The sequence below is a fragment of the Pyxicephalus adspersus genome, chromosome 3 (genome assembly GCF_032062135.1).
Source record: "Pyxicephalus adspersus chromosome 3, UCB_Pads_2.0, whole genome shotgun sequence".
Taxonomy (NCBI): Eukaryota; Metazoa; Chordata; class Amphibia; order Anura; family Pyxicephalidae; genus Pyxicephalus; species Pyxicephalus adspersus.
In genome coordinates this window covers 15,337,901-15,360,658 of record NC_092860.1, presented here as the reverse complement: position 1 = coordinate 15,360,658, position 22,758 = coordinate 15,337,901, and the positions used below count along the sequence as shown (strand labels likewise).

At 40.6% G+C, this 22,758-nt stretch overlaps 1 protein-coding gene across 2 annotated transcripts in view; it reads left to right on the top strand.

Moving 5' to 3' along the window:
• NCOA6 (nuclear receptor coactivator 6) overlaps positions 1–21,577 on the top strand; it is a 25,645-nt gene extending 4,068 nt beyond the window's left edge. The window contains exons 2-15 of one of the 2 annotated variants that reach the window (XM_072403704.1): positions 2,012–2,127; positions 2,220–2,467; positions 3,450–3,605; positions 4,020–4,142; positions 4,224–4,358; positions 4,894–5,694; positions 6,570–6,716; positions 8,392–9,460; positions 10,245–10,354; positions 11,943–14,654; positions 15,051–15,119; positions 15,220–15,247; positions 15,839–15,975; positions 18,289–21,577. In XM_072403704.1, the coding sequence (XP_072259805.1) occupies positions 2,245–2,467; positions 3,450–3,605; positions 4,020–4,142; positions 4,224–4,358; positions 4,894–5,694; positions 6,570–6,716; positions 8,392–9,460; positions 10,245–10,354; positions 11,943–14,654; positions 15,051–15,119; positions 15,220–15,247; positions 15,839–15,975; positions 18,289–18,335 (5,757 nt within the window). In that variant the 5' untranslated portion in view covers positions 2,012–2,127; positions 2,220–2,244 and the 3' untranslated portion in view covers positions 18,336–21,577. The remainder of the gene's footprint in view (positions 1–2,011; positions 2,128–2,219; positions 2,468–3,449; positions 3,606–4,019; positions 4,143–4,223; positions 4,359–4,893; positions 5,695–6,569; positions 6,717–8,391; positions 9,461–10,244; positions 10,355–11,942; positions 14,655–15,050; positions 15,120–15,219; positions 15,248–15,838; positions 15,976–18,288) is intronic. The other variant, XM_072403705.1, reaches the window with a different exon arrangement.
• Positions 21,578–22,758: the final 1,181 nt, after the last annotated feature.

The window sequence follows — 22,758 nt, the reverse complement described above, 5'->3', positions numbered from 1 at the left end:
CAACTGATTCAATAGGTTGTCATAGGCCTCTTGGTAGCTTCTCTGACCAGTTATCTCTTTTCTATTTTATTAAGTTTGAAAGGGCAATCTTAGGCTACGTACACACACAAAAAAAGTGCACAATGACAGGCCAACGACGCCGATGAATGAGGAATGCCGCTGGAAATGAACTACCGTCCTGGCAGATCCGACGGGCGACGATCGTTCACTATCTATTGTGTGTTCGGTCGTTTAGTGATCGTGGATGCTTCTGCGGTACACTTTCTCCTGTACACATCACTCCCTGCATCATTCAAACAATGGTATCCAGTGTGTACATTATTGGTGGATTATATTTGAATGTATCGGTACAGCATGTACAGAATCGTGCACTATACGATTGTTCAAAATAATTGTGAATATTCGTTAATCTGTCGTTAGTGGTTTTCTAAAGACAGTTATTGCACGTGTGTGACTAGCCTTTTGTGGAGCGGGTCCTAGTAGTACTAAACACTTTGTACATTGTAATGACCGACCTTACTGTGTTCCTAGAGATAGGTAAGGCCTGAATTTGTTTGATACCCATCTCCTGAGTTGTGCCTGTTCACAGCTATATCCTTAAGGCTGGGTACACAAGTGCAATAATTGTCATTGGAAAGGATCTTTCATGATCCTTTCCAATGACAAAAGACTGCACAATGCATGAACGAGTGCTGTACATACAGCGCTCTTTTGCTCCATGAAGGGGGAGGGGCGGGTCGACAGAGCAGCACCCCACTGCTCTTTCTCCCCCTTCACCTTCATTACGGTCGACCGTGGACGATCATCTGACGTGTGTACGTAGCGTAAGACCTGTAGTTGTTTACCTTTACTTGAACTACCAAGCCCTGGAATTCTCCAGAAAAAGCAATTTTTTGCTGAACTAATTAAAATGATTACAACTGATTACAGGTAGAAGCAAATTATGTAGCTTGGAGTGCAGTGGAGTAGATTGGTTACACCGGATTGAGTTCTCAAGCGAGGGGGCGATCCTTTGTCGATTTCAGTCATTAGTTTTATTTCTGAACAATTACATCTTCCACTTGTTGATGTTATAACTTGCAATTTTTTAAATGGGGGAAAAAAATGATCACAGCAGGTGGGCAGAACCAGTAACTCGGCACTGAAATCTCAGCATTACATCTCCAGAGTGATATAGGAAACTAACACTGATGTGATGATAAGCATTGGAGTCATTTTGTTGTTGTGAAACTTTGCCCTCAATAAAATAAAGTGGCTTCTCAAGATTATCCTCGTTTTGTTGGAATTTGACATGCTTGGTATAACAAAATGTGTATACCAAAAAAAAAAAAAAAAAGGATTTTTTTTGTTTTCTTTGGCCATCAAGAACTTCTCTTCCTTTTGTTGTTTGAAAAATATAGCCATGGACTTTTTGTTTTAAATTAATATTGATCCTTATAGTAAATATCTGTTAACTGTTAGACCACCATTTTATTCAGCTACTAAGTTCTCAACGCTTTAACTATTTATTGTATGCGTGTGCATACCTTCTTCCTTAGTCCTTGATATGTAAAGGAAGATAGATTTATATGTGTGTTACAATCTGGGATTCACCTTTTATTTGTCTCATAGGCCAATCAGAATTTTATTGTAGTCACAAAACTATTAGTAGAAGGGTTCCAGAAGGGACATGTTTCTGGTATGATATTATTCTTCCCTCTTGTGCATCATAAGGCTTCTTCCCCCCCCATGTGTCTGACCTGGCCATGCTAATTGATGATGTGTAGACCCATTTCTTTAGAAGATTGTCACATATACACAAGTGTGTAAGGATAACAGTGATTACCACAACAATCAAATGAAAGAGAAAAATGGGAGGACGTTTCATAGGTTTATTCTGCTTTAAAAGTTTGAGTCATTGTTTGATTTGGTTTTTAATGTAAACCACCACAACTGTGCATTAGTGAAGATTGCACATTTAAGCCTTGTAACATAATATGCATTTTAATGTTAATGTATTTTTTTTTCTCAGTAGGGTAAATCCGGGAACTCCTGCTGCAAATTGGTTTAAAGATGCCTGCAGCTGCCTTCCTGTTGAAGAGAGCAAGCTGTTTAGAAACGTAGGAGGAAGAATTTGGATTCAAATTGGTAACAGAAATATGAACATGTTTCTTCTGCAAATACTGTTCATGGAGGTTTTTTTTTTCATGGTATAATCAACCTTTCTTTTATATCTAAAGACAGATAACCGTAGGACACCGAGCTATGAACCTGTTTATGCTACCAGACCCAAGAGAAAGTCAGGTCCGAGCCCTGTCCCCTCCTGACCTAGAAATGGATAGGGATGAAGATTCTGGGATTGAAGATGAACCCAGAGCAGATAGAAACTCTACTATCTTTGTTGCATTTAAAGGGGATATTGAAGATCAGGATTTGCAGCAGAAACTGGAAAAAATAATTCATGGAATGCCTGAGCTGATCCACATGGGTAAGCATCAATGGTCTCCTAGTCTTCAGGCTAAGTTTGTCAGGTCCTTAAACACCAGAGGTTTACACATTTCTATGCTTGGAAGGTTACTTTAATAAATTGGGACCCCACATGCCAGGTTTGTATGAATTTTAAATGGTTTACCTACAAAGATTATGTAAAAGTAGCGCCTGGCCTGTCAACCTGGATTTGCTAACTGGAAATAGTTGTCGACTTACCTCTCCTGGCATTCATCTCTGGAGGTAATATTACAAAATACTTAGATATTCAGATTATTATTGTTATTATTACACAGTATTTATATAGCATGGACATATTACGTAGCGCTGTACAAAGTCCATAGTCATGTCACTAGCTGTCCTTCAAAGGGGCTCACAATCTAATAATCTCCCTTCCATAGTCATATGTAACTAATAAAGCCTAAGGTCAGTTTTGGGGGGAAGCCAATTAACTGCATGTTTTTAGAATGTGGGAGGAAACCGGAGTACCCGAAGAAGACAGACAAACACGGGGTGAAAATGCAAACTCCATGCAGATAGTGTCCTGGCGGAGATTCGAAACTGGAACCTAGTGCTGCAAAGGCCAGAGTGCTAACCTCTGAGCCACAGTGCCGCCAGATTAGATCTTTATGCCTTGTTTCCTCTGGCATGGAGTCCATCTTTCTTTATAGTTAATGTTAGAGCTGTATTGCAGAGTGTAAATTTGTGTTAATGGTATTGTTTTTTAATGACAAGTGTGGGTCTTGCTGTTTCACTACCGTAAAACGAAACCTGCATAAATAAACACCTTTGGGCATGAAAAAGGTAAGCCTCCATGTGTAGACCATTTTCCTAAAAGTTTCAGTTCACCCAAATGTAGTATTGTGATTCTAAATAAGAACTTGCACAAGTCTTACTTGGGTATTATTATTAAGTGAATAATATATGGATACTCCAACAGAAGATCTCCCTCCCTAATTCAGATTTTTCTATCTTGTCTCTAGAGTGTGACCGGCTAAAGTTACAGAAGGTGGAGCCTTGGAACAGTGTTCGGGTCACATTTAACATCCCCAGGGAAGCAGCGGAGCGCCTACGTCTTCTTGCCCAGGGCAACAACCAGCAGCTACGGGACCTGGGAATTCTCTCTGTCCAGATAGAAGGTGGGAATATTATGAATGTTTCTGGACAGCTTTTTTACATCATTTTGCTGTCATTGCAGTAAAAGCTGAACACACATCTACATGAACATATAAATTACCTGCATGGGAACAGTTTTACCTGCCAGATTATTTCTTATTTCTGTCCTTTGAGTTTTGATTGATGAGCCGCTCTATTTCTCATTCATGATCAACTACCTACAAGCACTTTCACAGAAGAACTTTCACATGTTGATGCAATGTCTGGTGCTTTCATTGTCTGATCCTGAATAGCGCTCTTGGAGCCCCTGAATTAAATGGGTGAAATGTATTTAAACAATGTAATATATTCCAGCTTCCCAGTCCCTAGATGTGGTTGTTTCTTTTATTCCTGATCCTGATCCACTGTATAATTTGTTTTTCTCTGCTAATTTCTAGGAGAAGGAGCGATAAATCTTGCATTAGCTCAAAACTCTGCACAGGAGGTGAGAATGAATGGACCAATGGCAGCAAGTAATGCAATGAGAATTGACGCAAGTTTTGGGGTTCAAGGAAGAGCAGGTAGGTGATTTAATTTCAATTTCTTTTTTTAATACTCCTAAAAATGATAATTTCACTAATAATTTGACTTTTATGATCTAGGCCTCATCAGGATGAACAACCCTGTTTCAGCAGGCACTGTGATGTCCCAGGGTCCCCATGTTTCAACTTCTATGATGGCCGCAGGTGGCAGTTCTGAACTGCCACCTAGAACACCCAGACCCCCTTCACAGCAAGGTGTTGTATAGATACTTTCTAGTCAGCTGAAAGTGTACCTGTCATTCTTTAGTACGCTGTAGTGTAGGAGGGTAGTAAGGATAGACCACATGTTTTATTCAGTAAAGACAGTTTTTTTTTAAATCTAGAATGTAGGTTGAACAAACATTGTCATCATTGTTGTAATTGTGATCATCATTGTCATCATTGTGATCATTGGAGTTTCATTTGTTACTTGATTTGTGGTGTCTTTTGTTTATTTCTCTTAGATTAGTGCAGTAATTCAGCATAAAACAATTACTGCTCTTTGCAACAAGTTTCTGTAACAGGACTTGTGACCGCTGCTCTCTGTTTATGTGTAGGGTGGCTGGTCTTGTTTCTTCAGGCTCTTTGAGTTTTTGGCAGCTGTAACTGTTAGCTTGTCTTCCCTGATGTTCCTCTAAATGTTTAGTGAGAAAAAAAATACATAGGTTTACCACTTGTTGGCTTTAATGTTTTACAGTTATACAAGAAGATAAGTATCAACGATTCATAAAGTTCTTTTTCTTCCCCTTAGATACCATGGATCCTCTTGTGTCTGGTTTGACTGTTCAGCAGCAGAGCCATCCATCTGGTTCCCTGGGTCCTCAGCTACACCCAATGCAGGCTGTTGTGGGCAACAGACCAGCCAATCCAGTTAACTTTCAGCAGTTTCAGCAACAAGCTCGCCTTCCCCAACATCAACAAGTTTCTCAAGGCATTCGTCCTCCTTTTGCAGCTCCTGCACAGGTCCCTGTCCCTCCAGGCTGGAATCAGCTTGCGTCAGGAGCCTTGCAGCCTCCACCAGCTCAAGCAAATTTGGGAACTGTGGCACCCAATCCGCAGTGGAAAAAGTCTGCATTGAGTACAGGAGGACCGCTTCAGCAACAACAACAATTTCAACAGAGACCATCTTTATCAACAGTGCAGACTCCGTCCCACCCTCCCCCTCCATATCCATTTGGCAGCCAGCAGGCATCCCAAGTTCACGCCAATTTCCCATCTATGGCCAATTCAAACCAATTCAACACACCTACTATGAAACAAATGCAGGGGGGACCTCCAAGGGTGCTAACTCCATTGCAGCAACCTCACCTTTCTAAATCTCCTGCCTCATCTCCTTCTTCCTTCCAGCAGAGCTCCCCTGCATCCTCCCCAACGGTGAACCAAACCCAGCCACAGACCATGGGACCACGACCGGGACAGGGCACTTCATTGCCTCAGGGTTTTCAGCAACAAACTGTAAGCTCTCCAGGCCGCAGTAGTGTGATGCCCCAAGGTAGCACACCAGGAAACTTTATGATGCAGCAGAATCAGGGTCCACAGGGTATTCATGCTGGTATGTCTTACAAAGTTATCAAGTTATAAATGTGTTGACTTAATGACTGTGAATATAGTAGTGATAGCTATAAAATGCAGTTGGACATTAGATGGTGATCAGATATTAGTAAAAACATTGAAAGACTTTAAATGACTATAGAGTAAAATAATTTTTTAGGAGTTTATTGCATAATGATATTCTCCCCATATCCTCCAATGTAAGAGGGCTGTTGACCAATGTAAAGGTGTAAACAAACTTTCACTTTTTTTTGCTCAGCTGAATTGCCATACTTGGAATTTTTAATGAGGAGACCTTAACTCCTGTCATTAAGGGACACATAAAAAACAGATTTTGGTATACAAGTCGCTTTCTGACTTCATTTACTGCTGCCTGTTAAAGAAATACTAAAATGTGTGCAGATCATGGCCCTTGTACACTAAAGTTGAGGACTTTTGTTCATATGAACCAAAGTTGAAGTAGTAAATGCAGTATGATGGCTCTAAATGGCCTATGGAGCCCTATGGAGAGAAACTGCATAGCCAAGATAAACCTGTATTTAAGGGGGACCTTGAAAAAAAGAAATATGTAGTCTGACATGATCATAAAAATTCAAATTTATTACTATCTTGTCTGTCTTCTGTAATATTTAAATAGGTGATTTAGGATAAACATGCAATTAGTAAAGACCAACTTTTGCTCCACATGGTTAGAGCATTTCAGATGGACTGGTTTGAAGCCAGTGCATCAGAACCATCGCATTAGCATCTTTCAATATGACCTTAGGCAGCCTACATATTTATAACACTATAGGGTTTCTTGCAGATCCTGTTGTGTAAGTTGAAAAGTGTAATCATTTCAATTTACTGTATATAACGAGTTCTTTACTCTTTCAGGAGTTGCTAAGCGGCTGCTCCCCGGTTTTCCAGCAGGGCAAGCAAATGCCAATTTTCTACAGGGTCAGACCCCACCGAGTACCGCAGGGTCTCCAACCAATAGTTCAACAGCTCAACAGCAAGTTACCGCCACTGGTCAGGGGCCAGGTATGACCCATTGCTATCAACTGAAACAATTTTTATTAAACAAATGATTGTTTTAATGTCTTCGCAACAAGCAGGTTATGCTTTGTGTATATGTTCTTTTTTTATTGCCTTAGTGCTAAGTTAGCGCTCCCTAAAATGCACAGAAGGCTAAAGCAGAAACATTACCTCGAACAGTCCAGCTAACCTTGTAACCCTTCACATAGCACAAATTCTCCTATTCTACTTGAGGGAAAAAGGAACTCTTGTTACCCCCTATCCAGGAGGATTGGACACTGGCAAACGCAAAAATTCTAGGCCAGCCCTACAGTAGTTCTTTTTGCTAGTGCTGCAAGAGGAGGGATGTCTTTTCTGAAATACTTCTGTTTGAAAGACTTGCCTATTTGCCTGCTTTTACACATTACGAAGGTTAATAACTTTTTTGTGCTCAAGCTTTTTTTTTTTTTTATTTGAAGTTTATTGATTTATTGATTGGTTTCACTGCTTTGTGTTTCATTATGCTTCTGGTATTGCTCTAAAAGCGAAACATGCTGGTAGTAGGATTGGGTTACCCTGGGCTGACGTACATTTTTTGGTTTACGTACTGTAAATGGAAGTACAGATAGGTCCATAAATATTTGGACAGCGAAACTTTTTTCTAATTTTGGTTCTGTACATTACCACGATTCATTTTAAATGAAACAAGTCAGATGCTGTTGAACTGCAGACTTTCAGCTTTAATTCAGTGGGTTGAACAAAAAGAAAATGTGAGGAACTAAAGCCTTTTTTTTACATGCATGGCTGCCAGTGGCACTGGGACACGAGTGTTTACCGATGATGTGACACAGGACAGAAGCAGCCGAATGAATTCTGAGGTGTTCAGAGACATTCTGTCTGCTTAAATCCAGCTAAATTAAGTCAAATTGATTGGGAGGTGTTTCATAATACAGATGGATAATGACCCACAACATAAAGCCAAAGCAACCCAGGAGTTTATTAAAGCAATGAAAGTGGAATATTCTTGAATGGCCAAGTCAGTCACCTGATCTGAACCCAATTGAGCATGCTTGTTAAAGACTAAACTTCGGACAGAAAGGCCCACAAACAGCAACTGAAAGCCGCTGCAGTAAAGGCCTGGCAGAGCATTAAAAAGGAGAAAACCCAGCATCTGGTGATGTCCATGAGTTCAAGACTACAGGCTGTCATTACCAGCAAAGGGTTTTCAACCAAGTATTAGAAATGAACATTTTATTTTCAGCTTTTTAATTTGTCCATTTACTTTTGAGCCCCTGAAATGAAGTGATTGTGGTAAAAAAGGCTTTATTTCCTAACATTTTTATGCAATCTTTTTGTTCAACTCACTGAATTAAAGCTGCAGTTCAACAGCATCTGAGTTGATTCATTTAAAATTAATTGTGGTAATGTACAGAACCAAAATTAGAAAAAAGTTGTCTCTGTCCAAATGTTTATGGACCTAACTGTATGTCCCAAAGGTGAAAGACTTCTTGTGCCTAGCAATGTACCAATAAAAAAGGAGTTCATGGTTCATACAAAATTCTTATTTTTCTAGGAGCAACTAAAAAAAGTAAATAATTGAGGAACATTTTTCATGATAATGTAGGGTGCACACTGTTCTGTTGTAGTTTTATTGTGTATAAATATTAGTAACATTTAATAATAAAATTTGCTTTCATTTTAGTCGGTCAGACTAATGGATCATCACATGGTCAGCTTCAAGGATCCCATGGAGGTGCCAATGTGATGCAGACTAATCTGATTGGACTTCATAACAACCTGAATAACCAGCAAACCAGTGGCAGCGGAGTGAATCAGGTCAACATTGGTGGACTTCATGGCCAGGCCCAGCAAGGGCCACAGTCCCAAATTCTTGGAATGCATCAGCAAATCATTTCTTCCCAAGGACAAATGGTTAACCTTCAAGGCCAGGCTTCTCTCAACACCCAGGGTCAGCTGGTACTTTCAAGAACACAGCTCATGTCACAAGGACAGATGTTGGCTGGATCTCAAACCCTGGGTCAAACACCTCAGAGAATGACACCCACAAAGCAGATGATTCCTTCTCACAATCAGATGATGACAGCTCAGAATCAGGCTATAATGCAGCAAAACCCTGTGATGGAGCAGATAATGCAGGGAAATAAGCAAGGGTTCAACACTCAAAATCCAGTAGTAATGGCTGGTTCTAATCAGATAATAAGGGGACAAACCCCTGGCCTTGCTAACAACATGGTGCAGTTCCAAGGACAGACCCAGCAGGGCACAGTGGGTAGTAATCCTCCACAGGGTGTCAACATGCAGAGTCAAGTCCTCAGACAACCTGGACCAGGTCAGCATCTTCAGCAGGCTCATGCAGAGACCTCTGCTCAATCTGCTGGTGACTTGGGGTCCATATTGCCTGATATACCTATGCAGCAAACAGGTAATATGGCTCCACAACATCCCCAACACTTGCAGAATATGCCTGGAAATAATGGACCTGGACAACACTTCCAAGGGCACAGTCTCCCCTTCAGTTCTCCATTTGGTCAAGGTGGCAATGGGAATCAGCTGGCTTGTGGACAAAATACAGCTTTCCCTGTGAACAAAGATGTTACTTTAACCAGCCCTCTGCTTGTGAACCTTCTTCAGAGTGACATATCTGCTGGTCATTTTGGCGTTAATAGCAAACAGAACGCTGCTGCTGCCAAGCCTAAGAAGAAGAAGCCACCAAGGAAGAAAAAGAACCAACAGGGAGAGGAACATTTGAAGTGAGTGGTTTATGTCAATCACAGACAATTATACATTGATTTATTTAGTATGCATAGCTTGCAAAAATCAATCACCTGACATGACTGAGCTTGATGTTTTTAATAGTGAAAAATTGTAAGCTTTATTTCTGATTCTGACTTGAGTCCTTTCAGAACAAGTATACAGATCAGGAAAGTCTTGATTTGCATACACATTCATGTTCATTTAGTTGAAAAATTCTCAAGCCGCTGGATCATACATATACTCAAGGAGGTTTGTAGAGACATTTTGTATACAACTGTATTTTGTGCAATAAAAAAAAGTTTAAGGACTCTAATTATAAAATAGGGCATCAGACATTACCCTAAACATTCCCTTGTGGGAATATTCCAGGTCTATGTATTTAAATGGCAGTAATAATTCCCAGGAGGGAATGACCGATTTCCTGTTTTATAAATGCAGCCCTAAGAAGCAGTTGCATAAAAATCTTGCAAAATAAACATTTGCAACTGTCATTTTTTTTCAAGAGACCTCCTTTAAAATATGTGTGGGAATTTTAAGTACATTAGTTTAAAATGCTTGTTTTCATGTGAATGGGAACAAAAAATGCTCCAGTAGGCAAAGCAGATCATTCCCACACAAAGCAGCAACACACATTGAAATATTCATATTTGCCTAACAGAAAAAAACTATAATGCATAAAAGAAAATGATTAGGTACTACTGTGTGTTAAAGGGGAAAGGAGAGAATATTTAGTTATGTTTAAACATGTAACTGATCAGTTATTTCTTTTTTCATTTGTAGTGCTGCTGAATCTCGTATGGAGGAGTCTGATCAGTCTGGAATGGTGGGAGATCAATTAGGAGCCTTAGATGCTGGTCAAAAACTTTCAGAATTCCAAAACAGGCCACCTGGTAAGAACCAACAATACAACAACCAAAGATAAATTCCATATGCCCATTTTATTAATATAATTATATATATATATACCCAAAACATGTTTTCTTGTTTTGTATAGGAATAGAACCCCTGTAAGGTTTTACGGCTATTTAGGGCTTCTTTGAGAGATTTTCCCTTATTTTTAAGAACAAACGTGAAAACAAAGTGAAGAAAAATCTACAATAGAGGTATAGACATCAATAAAAAACTGAGGTTATAGCTCTTCCCTAGCTAGGCTTCCACTGGAGTTCCCAATTTTTATGAGCTTTCCCTATTTCAAATCACCAACTATACACAGATGAAAACGTACCTGTACACAAAGCAGGTAAAGTGAGACAATCTTGTAAAATTTTTCCGGCTCTGCATTCCACAAGGCTATACCTGCAGGGGAGGGTATGACATATATGTCGTTATCTTCTAGGCAGTAGGTGTTTTGGAAACGGGTATGGCAAGTATATTTCTTACTTTATCCTGTATTAAAACTTGTAGTCCTAATCATAACCTTCCCCACTCTATCTAAAATAAAATGCTTTGACTATAAAAAAAATTGTATGTAATGGTAAATGTTACTGGAATAATATAGTTTGTATGTGCCCTTGAGGTAGATATACAGCAATCTTGCAAGATACTAAACTAGTAAACATGTGCCTAGTCTATGGACATGGAAGCTCATTTATTTTTAACATGCAGAAAAAGATTTAAACTGTAACCAGGCTGTAGACACTGAGGTTGTCCTCTCGGCTATTCATGACTCCCTTCCATAGCATCTGTTTTGTGTTTACATTATACCTTAGAAGGCTGAAAGCTGCCGACTGAAGAGGGAGCAGGGTAGGCTCAGATCCTAAGAGAATGACTTTAGTGGTGTTTTTACTGTGAAGGATGAATTGCTCCACAGTGCCCTACATTTTAGAATGTTACTTATTTTAAAGCTTATTTACTGTGTATTAGGAATATTGTAATTAAAATGTACATACGCTAGCTACAGTATAAACCAGGGGTCAGCAACCTTTACTATCAAAAGAGCCATTTTCCCTCCTCTTCCACTAAAGAAAAATAGTCTGGAGCCGCAAAACATAACACCCCGCGGCAGCCGAAGGGAGCCACAACAAGGAGGCTGAAGAGCCGCAGGTTGCAGACCCCTGGTATAAACCATACATTTACTGGACTTCAAAGCACCAGGCCAGGTACCAACTACCAGTGTCATGTTGTCAAAATCATAGACTCCATAAACTTCCACTGCTATCAGCAACTGAACTGAGTAGTGGGAAGTAAATGAAAAGTAAATATGTGCTCTTGGGGCAAGGAGGATTAAAGCAAACCTGTTGCTTTGTGTGGCGTGGAGAACTGCGTGGAGATATTCCGCCTAATAGTACAATGTAATAATAAATGCACTGGTGTTGTCTTTAGAGGAGATATGTCAGGATGCAATTTTTTCATGCGTTTACTCCATGGCAATCATGCTTATGATTTGTTTACGAATTGTCCCTAGGCCTCATAAACATGCTGCAGAAGTCCAGGAGCCTGTATGGATTTGTATTAAAAATTATGTAAATCTTATTGTAGGTTACCCAACACAAGGACTTGAGCAGAGACAACTTCAACAGATTCCTACTCAGTTAATGCAGCTGGGACAGCAACAGGGTCAAAGTGGGCAGAATCAACAGCCTACCCCTCCTCAGCAGATGATGATGATGCTGATGATGCAACAGCAGCAGCAACAACAGCAGCAGGAGCAGAAAACTGTACGGCTTCCTTTGCAACAGAATGTCTTCAACCCCCGGGCTGCCATGAACCCAGATGCTCAGAGAATGCCAATGCAGCAAGGAGGCAACATGCCTGCCATGGTGAACTTACAAAGCACTGGTTCTATACCACCTTCACCTGATAAGCAGAGAATGGGAATGGTGTCCAACACATCATTAGGAGGCAATGGTAGAAAGATGGGATTTCCAGAAAGTGGACAAAATTCAACTGGGTCACCTCTGGGTGATGGATCTTCAAATGCTGCACTTGGTGACATTCCTGAGCTTCCCACAGCTCCTGGACCTCAAAACAATATAACACCACATATGCTTATGCCTCAAAATCCAATGATGATGGCTGGATCTAAACCAGGGACTGTCTCCTCTCTTTCTCTTACACAAGGCACAAGCCCTCAGCAGCAGCACTCCAACACTATGGGTGGAAATCATGGGCACCATTACCAAAACGTTCAGACTCCATCACAAACATCAAGGCCTAAGACCCCCAACAGAGCAAGCCCGAGACCTTATTACCCCCAGACCCCCAATAATCGCCCCCCTAGTACAGAGCCTTCAGAAATTAGTCTTTCTCCAGAAAGACTCAATGCTTCTATTGCAGGTCTTTTTCCTCCTCAGATCAATATTCCATTACCTCCCCGGCCCACTCTTAATAGAGGTTTTGATCAGCAGGGACTGAATCCAACTACTCTAAAAGCCATTGGACAAGCTCCTCCTGGGTTGACTGTGAACAACCAGTCAACATTTGTCTCACATATGAATAAAATGGATAATGGAGCAGGAAAACCACCAACTGCTGGTGCTAGCAAGCGAGCAAGTCCAAGCAATAGTAGACGGTCAAGTCCTGCATCAAGTCGCAAAACAACACCAAGTCCTGGCAGACAAAACTCCAAGACTCCTAAAATGGTACTTGGTGGACAGCAGACCCCTGGAATGTTACATAGTATGGAGATGCAGAGAAACATGTTGGGTGGCCAACCATCTGTACAACCACCTTTAACAGCACCCACAATGGGACAATATCCTCCACCATCTCTTTCAAATCCAGCTGTCACCACTGAGGAGATAAAAGAAAGTTCAAGCATGGCTCAAGAAAACGAGAGTCAACCAATGCAGATGATCCCAAAAGAGCACCCTGTAGTAGAACAAAAAACAGATGTTCACCAAGATATAAAGATAGTGTCCCCAGAAGAGCTAGCCAAAAAGGAAGCACTGTTTATGGAAACCCCAAAACTTCCACGTTCTGAGGACTTGTCTGCTATTTCACCGGCCATGAGAGATGCCCCAACATCCCTAAGTCAACTATTGGACCACTCTGGTGCCCCCAATGTTAACATTAAGCCACCAGGTCCACTTTCTGAAACCTCAATTATGCTCCCATCAACAGACCCAAAAACAATGGATGTTGCTTTGTCAGGAGAAGACCACAGGAAACAAGATACAGCTTGTGTACCTAATGCTCATCCATATGCAGAGGCTACCAATATTCAGCCAAGGACTGATGCAATGGAAAATAACACTAATGTGTCATCAAACCTCCCCAGTAACACCTTAAAGAGACCTGGTGGACCAACAGCTGCTTCCAGCTCCATGACACCAAATCAAATAACTGTTTTTGTAACATCAAACCCTATGACCCCTTCAGCCAGTGTGTCTGCCCCGATGTCTTCTCAGTTGCAGCCTACTTTGGTACCCACTGTAGTTACAATGGCCAGTGTTGGAAACAAAGTAATAGTATCTGAAGGGCAGCCTCCTGTACAGTCCAATACACGCCAACAGTTTATCACTCCAGTGTTTTTCAATTCTTCTTCCATCATTCAAGTAATGAAAGGATCACAGCAAAAAAACTTGCCATCTCCCAACTCTAATTTAATGCCTCAGTCTGTTGCAGTTGTTGGACCTTTGCATATTTCCCAAAATATTCAGTTCTCTGGATCCTCATCATCTACCGTCCCTTCTACTAACACCAACAGTTTACCCACAACCCGACCAGCCCTCACAAGCCCAGTACAAATGACCACCCAACTAGCACCATCTCCGTCTCCTTCCCCACTTCCACAGCCACCAACTAATATGCAGTACAGCTCAGATGATGTCAACATGCAACGCTCAACTCCTGACTTATCTTCACCTGTAAATACAAGGCCCACTTCTTCACCAACAATTGGCAGTAATGTGGAAAGTTCTGGCAGCAAGTTCTTAACAACACCTTCCTTGGGTCAAGGCAAAGCTGGCAATCAAGAACATATGGAAAGCTCTGAAGCTGGCTGCTCCAATGTGGGTGGACCAGGAAGGTCACCGTCCATGACTAGTCAGATTGGTACAGAGAATAACAACAGTTCTGCATTGTCCATGGATCCAATTGTCCATGCATCCAGCACTCCTCTTGACCTTCCGTTTCCATCTCCAAATCCACCAATGATGCTGTTGGCTGAGAAAAGTAGCGAGAGCACATTAGCAGAGCAAATCAGCACCACCTTTGATGAGACTGTTCCAGAGGAGATCTTGGAAACAGGTACACTATTCATTTTAAAATTCAAAAAAACAAAATGCATTTTTCTTGTTAAGTTTTGAAGCAGAATTATTCATTAAAAAAAAATTGTGACCAGGCAGGTCCTTTATGGCAGGGGACAGGAGATATCCCTTCTACTATGATATAATCATACCTCTTTATGTTCACCTGTCCTTGCACATTGACCACATGCATTCTTTGTTCTTTCTCCGTTTTAATTTTCCTTGTTTTTTTCGTAATATCTTACCATGCCATGTGTTAAGTTTACTGTTCACTATCTTTTAAGTTTAGTTAAAAGAAGTAGCTGATTTTTTATAATTTTAAAATTTATATATTATCAGTGAGTGTTCTATAAATGATTGTCATCAATGTTTCTTCTTCTAATCTTCCATTTAATAGTTTTTCCTCAGAATCCTGGTCCTGAAGAGGGGACCAGCAGTGACAATCAGAATGCGTCAGAAAAACAAGGTAAGATGTTGTGAAGGAGGGGTTGTTTATGCAGATATACATTTTCTTTTACTTCCATATGGCTATGTCTCATGGGAAAAAACATTTTCTTTTCTTTTAGATGCTGATATGCAAGAGAATATGGAATGGTGAGTTCATCATGCTATTTTGTATGCTTTGTTGAATTTCAATGGTAATTTTTAACAGAGAGTCCTAGAACATTTGAATGGGTTCCTCACATTGCCCAGGATGCTTATAGGCAACATCACAATATCAATAAACCAAATAATCCATATATATATTAATTAATAATTGTTACACAAAACAATATTGGTTAGCCGATAAAAAAAAACCTGATTAAAGTCAAAAACTTATAATATGCACACACTTCATCCAATACAGTCCTCGTTCAAAGTGACCCTGTTGCTGGCAAGAGTTACTACAACAGCACCCTTTGTTTTAAAAGAGAACACTATACATCACTTCCCACCCTTCACACATTCATAATTACTAAAATCCTGGGCTCCACGGCTTCTCCTCTTTTACATCCAGCAGCATTTGTGCAAAAAAGCACTGTACGCTTCTATGGAGTGGACAAACAATTTATCTGTTTTATGATTACCAGCTCAATAGAAATCTAGAAGATTGTGACAGGGTCCTTGTTGAAGAAGCTCTGACATGGAGAAACTAACAGAAGTGTGTGTAAAGTTCACTGATCCTATCTCTTTTATTCTGTTTAGTGAACCAGAAGAGAGGTCCAGGCCCCCTAGTCGTAGAAACTCCAGAGTGGAGGAATTTCCCATCCCACAAGACATCTTGGAGAGCGGACAACGAAAGCGTGTGACCCGTCCCAGTACTTCAACCAACTCCACGAAAGGTGAAGGAAACCAGCCAAGTGATATGCAGTAGATATACAAGATGTGTATGAGCGGGTTGTTGCAAGGTCAACATGTTTATGATAATGGATGGTTGTGGAGAAACTGCTGGAGATCTACCAGGGACAATGAGGGATGAGAACTTTAATGTGGCTTACAAGTGTCACATTTTCTAAACACAAACTGTTTACAGAGAATATTTAGGGACAGTGTTTAAGGCCCATCACTGTTGCCTGGAATTTGGGGACACAATCTTGTTAGTTTTCCACCTGGCCAGTATGTGTCTTTTGACATGCGCCTTCTGGTGACTTCCCTTGTGGTCGATTTTCACTTTGCCATACTTGGCCCAGTGGCTTTCATGTGACCTCATCATCAGCACAGTCTACCAGGATGCTGGGGTCTAGTTCCTCTACCTAAAGAGCAATCAGCAGTGGATGGATTGCCTGGCTACCAGTGCTTCTCTCCTTTACTCTCCCATTGCCTGGCTATGCCCATGTTGAAGCTTCTTTACTTTGTGGGCTAGTATGCAGCAGAAGAAGCTGTACAGGCAGACAATGCATTCTTCCGTTTTAGTGACTGCATACATGACTGCATACAGTGACTGCATACAGTGACTTAACCACTCTAAACGTTGTGTGTTGAAAATGATGGCTGTCTTTAATAAGGGTATTGAGGGGCCAGCTTGGGACCAAATCTGATTGGTAAGGACAAGCCTGAACATTTTGGTTTTATTAATGGGAAATGTGGGATAGCATTGGCATACAATATCTGGTATGTTACCCCTAGCAAAAAGTTAGACTTGTGCTTTCTTGAGCCTTTTGGTATCCTAAGCAGATGAAAACACACAGGTCATTTCTGCTTTAGAAAATGTTAAGGAGACAGGATGGAGGTTCCTTAAGTGTAAAACTGAAGCACACATAATGGGTCACCTGAACCGGCTCTATGTTGCTGGGGATTAATAGGCCTTGGCTGCCTTGAAGGCCATTACTCTCCAATGTAGCCTTATAACACATTGCTTGCCTCTTTATGAGGTCATTGGAAGGTCATATCTATGAGTTTTGTTTGCTTTAGCGAAACATTAAAATATGTACTTTTTCAGTGTTTGGTGCCTTTAATTGCACCCCTGATCTATCCTGTGCACTTCACATGTCCAATATTGAATGAGGTCACCTGACTATCATACCATAATGAGCTTGTTGGCATTTCATCTTATAATCATTAAAGCAGAACTAAATGCAAACATTTAAAAAGTGCTATCGGTCTTTTATTGCATAAGGGATAGGCGATATCTCTTTTGTAATAAAATAACCCCATTTGCCTGATCTCAATTTTTCAATTGCACTCACATGTCCTCACTCTGGTTCAGGTGCCGCCATCTTCACTCAGTTTTCTTCCCGGAGTCTGGCCTTTATTTATCTTGATTGGTTTGGCCAGGATACAAGTGCAAATGAGTTCATTCAGTTCTGGCAGCTGCAGGGGAAGCTGAGATGCATTTGGTATTCTGGCATCCTATGCTAAGCTGCACATGCACAGCCCAAGCTTTCATTTAGCAGACCTTTGGCCAGAGCCACGGACCATGTCTCCCATATGGATTGCAGACTCAGGGCAGTAGGCTGGTTGTGTCTCTGGAGCCTGAGCAGGTCTTAGCCTGCCATGGCAGAGTGGGCGGGTTCTGGTATCATGACGTCTCTGTGGGGGGAAGTTTCTTCCCCTTTGAGTGACACATGGCTGCTCGAGCATGTGTGGCCCGGATTCCGTGAAATTAGTGGTCCGTGACGTCCAAAAAGTTGGCGACCACTGGTATAGAACACATTAGGTAATGATGCTGCATTCTGACTGCATGTCACTGAAAGCTTTATTGGTTTCCCAGGCCTCATGTAAGCAAAGTCTAATTGGTTGCTATGGGTTATAGTTCATGTGCTATCTGCTTTACATTGCTTTAGGCTTTCATGCGTGTTTCATAGATTTTATGAATATATTTGATTGGTTTGTTTATGTTGCTTATGACATGCAGGTAGCTTATATTGCAGTATATTTGACCGTGATGCTGTAATGTACTGTTGGGGTCCATTGATGATGCCTTACTTTCCCTCTGCAGAGTAGACACTACGGAGTAAATACTGTCCTATTCTTATATGAAGGGATATATAGTAGGTTGTCATTGGGATGGTAAAATGGTCTGCCCCCCAATGTGAGCTGCAAAGCTACTAATATTTACATCTTCAACTCCTTGACTGCCAAAGGGGCAGCCAGTGCCACTTCTCTATTCCCTGTTGGCAGTGAAGAGGTAACCAACCACTGTTTTTTCCTTTCAGAATCTGGAGCAAGTCCCAGTCAATCCAAAAGGAGGAAGTCCAAGTAGACATTTTTTTTCCTTTTTTTTTTATTTTTTTTATTGATACATCTGCTGACAGATCTGTATATGTTTGTGAGCTGTGATATATCTATATTTTTTTATCAACTGGAGGTGAATATGTTTGTACAGTTCTCATAGTTTTTATTGTCTGCTGTTTTCCTGTTTCTTCTGGGGAAACATTAGTTTTTCTTATTTTATGAATTGAGATTATTAAACTACCTACCCACCCCCTGATGTTTTACCCAAAGCCTCATCCTCTGAAGGGAATGCAATTTATTTTATACTGGGAAAAGTCTCATTAGGTATATGAGAAAATCATTTTTTTGTTCTTTTTAGTATGATTTTATTTAAATTCACAGTAACACATATTTAATAAATAGACACAACTGGGCTATTTGCTTAATTGTAAATGTGTAAACACAAAAAAGGTAGGTACAATTGCCACGTTGCAAGGTCCCATCCACACTGGAGCTGCATTGGCTTATTTGAATGGGCTGCCCAATACACTTCCAATTGGTCTTGCTGTATTTTGGGAAACGCAGCGCTTTTAGGTATATTGGGATAACATTTAGAACGAATGACATTGCAGTATTTGATCACATGTTGCACTGTAATGCACACATTGAGGTTATAAGGCAAAGGCCAGTGAATCAGAACCATGGGTCAGAATACACCTTTCTGGTTCTGTAGTAAAATGTTGAAATTAGGTTACTATGGCAGCTGCGGTTCCAAAGTCATAATTGCTCCCTGCCTTATAAATAAATTTCCTATTAGCAACAAGTTCTAATTACTTACAGAAAGTATATAGTTATTGTCATCAGACAAATTCATTGACTAAAGCCGTCTAAAGGAAAGCAGTAAACACAAAGTGCAGTGCCTGTAGCAACCAATCTAAATTATCTTGTAGGAGTTAAAACTTCTGTAAGCTGAATTTAGCTTGGTCGCTGTAGATCCTGGCCTTCAGATACCTTTAGAGAATACCCCTGTTAGAGCACAAACACAAAGATTTTAAACATATTTTGGATTAAATATCTTCATTTAGTTAACTTTTTTAATATATGTAGCCCATGACCAGATTTTGGGGGTAAAAATAGGTCCTATTTCTCAAAGCGGCCAAATGTCTTGCTAGTTGAAAGTCTCAGGCTCAAGCTGTTAGATTCCAAGTGTCATTTTCCCCACTTGATGAAACAATCCGAGGTTGCCAAGTCTCCTGTTAGGGGATTGTAAACCGATTTAGACAATTACGACCCTTCGGCATTATCAAAAGATCTGTTTGAAAGACTTTTTTTCACTTCGTAATATTGCAGCAAACGGGCTAACCTGGAGCTGATCTCATGGATAGAAAGGAATACACAGGATTGCAGACTATAGCAACCAGATGGGTGCCATCTTTTTTTTCCCATCCTTCACTAAGGTAGGGAAGGGTTAGACTGTCTTTTATGGCTGCCTGTGTCCCCATCTTCTCTGGAACAGAAAGTAAGGGGAAATCTCCCTAATGGAATACAGATTGTTACTTTAATAGCTACAAATGTTTGGCTATACCTACAGTTTATTTAAGATGTCAGGAGAAAGAATGGTTTCACACAGTCTGCATTACCCCATACCGGTCGAGTTTTAAACTGAATTCTGGGCAAAACATCAAACTGGAATACATTTTTGAAAACCACTTTGCAATAAATGCGTTTACAAATCTGTATATTACCTTGTAAAGTAGTGGTAACATTATCAGTGTGCTGTCCATACCCTGAGCAGAGCTGTGGGAAGGACCCAGCAGGCCCAAACACTACAGGCAGCCTGCAGAAAACAATAAGGGGGCAGATGTCAGGACACATAGACGTGGCCTTGGCACAATCAAAGATTACCAATTATTTTTGAGGAGACTTCTGTTCTATCTGTTGCATCAAACAAATGAATCTTGCAATATTCAGATTGTGTTTTTTTTGCAAAGTAAGGCTAAGTACACATGCCAGATGATTCTTGCCCGAAAATCGTCTCAGGGCTGGTATGGGATTAGAATCTGACGTGTGTACAGCGCTCATCAGACGTGGTTCATGGATCCGTCCTGGTGGGTCCACGAACGATCGTAATGAAAGTGAAGGGGAGAGAGCACAGTGGGGTGCTTACTGTTGTTCTCCCCTCTTCACAAAGCAGTACAGCGCTCGTTAATGCATTGTGCATTTTTTTTCTCTTTGGAACGAATCGTGAAAGATCCTGTCCAACGACAATTGTTGCACGTGTGTACGCAGCCTAAGAATCTGATTTTTTGTGGGGCAACACAGACAGTCTTTTGAAACATTCTTTCCTTGCACACATACAGCTCTATTTATAAAGCAGGGGATCAGACATTCCTTCAAACATTCCCTGGTGGAGTGTTTGAGAGAATGTCAGATTCCCTGTTTTGTAAATAGAGCCAGTTTTCAACCCAGAAATTTTTTTAAGCTGGGTGGCAGCCTCTGTAGTGTGACCCAACTATTTAGTAACCTCCCCAAAACAGCCAGGTGGTTACTAAAAAGTGCCAAGCGGTGTGCCCGGCTAAAAGGGGCTAGGGAGAACACTGGATAATGTATGGTGTTAAGGTTGCACTGCTCCTCTCTTGAAAGCCTATGCAGAACATATGCAGAAAGCCTCTGCATCAGGAAGCATAGGTCAATGGTATAAAGCATTGCAGGATGCACAATTTACAGTCACCCGCAGGGCACGGCTATGTCACACAAGTAATATTGTTACATATATCAGTTATGTATAGTGAAGTAAATTTAATGTTTATCCTCTAATAAAGTGTTCTCACTGCCTAAAAACAATACACACCACCATTTTTAGGCTGAATCTAGAAGACATACGAGGTTGCTGTTACTGAAAGTCGTGTAGTCCGGCCTTGTGTTAGGTGGAGTGATGCACACTTTAACAGAACATGTACATATTGTAGTTTACATTCACCAGTAAAAATAAAAGACTTCCGGTGATTGATTTCCTTAAATGAGATCACAGAATAGCAGAACATTAATGGTTGTGTCCCCCTTTTTTGTAATAGATTTATTATTGAATAATGCAGACAGCCCTTATTTTGTCTTGTCAAAGTACTGTATTTATATAGCAGAGTTTAATAAAACATCACCTAGAAGACTGAAATGTTGTAAATAATTTTAACAATCATGGTTAATTTGTTGTAGAATTGGACCAGTTGAAATGATGTTTGTAACAAATATGTTGATGTTTTAAAAATTAAATGTTTTTTTTTTCGTACTGAATCAACTCTGCTTGTATTTCCTTGGATAAAGATATTTATCATTGCAGCTTTGCTGAGTTGTAGTGGGGATGATGAGAATAATGCTTTCCAGCTGATTGCATCTGACGGCAATTCAGCCCCTGACTGCTTGTAAGAGAATGAATATTTGGGTTTTGTTCCGTTGTATGATAAATATCAATCAGAACGGCAGGGTCTCATACATGTTTTAGAACGGATCGATCAGTCACCCACCCAAATATAGATCCTCTTGGTCAGTTGAGTGCAAAATTGGCAGCAAATCTGCTTGTTTTTATCTAACTGCACTGCTAAAGAGCATACTTGCATTTAGGGCTTCAGTGCTTTGCTGTCCACCTAATATTGGGAACCATCTGACAGGAGGGGAAAGTACTGCAGGTACCTTATAAGTGTTTACTGGTCCATGATTGGCCAGGTAGCAGGCTGTGGGGGTAGATCCTTGACCAGCTCAACTACACGAGAAGTTATGGACCTGGCTATGCTGTCTGCTGGCCTTAATGAATCACAAGAAGATCTGAACAGATTTATAAAAAGTTGTTTTACCTATATTTTAATAGCATATTTAGCTATTTTTTGCTTGGGGTTAAAGAAACTCTGTCCGTACACTTGTATGCAAATATAATTACTACACAGTATTTATATAGCGCTAACATATTACACAGCACTGTACAAAGTCCATAGTCATGTCCCTATTGTCCCCCAAAGGAGCTCACAATCTAATGTCCCCACCATAATCATACAGTCTAAGGTCAATTTGGGGGGAAGCCAATTAACTTAATTGTTTTTTGCATGTGGGAGGAAACCGGAGTAAACCCACACTAACAGCGGAAGAACCTGCAAACTCCATGCAGATAGTGTCCTGGCCGAGATACGAACCTGGGAGCCACCACTGCAAAGGCCGGTGTGCTAACCACTTAGCCACCATTCTGCCCATAGTGGGTATAAACTTTACATTCTGGCAGGTGGGGTATTGAAACACCACTGCTTCTCGTTTCTTCATCAACTACCTACTATGGTTCCTCTTGCTTACTGATACGTCACTTCTGAATGTATGAGCTATCAGGAGGAAGCATAGAAAGCTGCAGGTACTGGACCCACTCAATGGGTTGAATACTTGCAGAAAAGTAATGAAGAAACAGCAGTATGTTAAGGACTGTCAGAAAGACT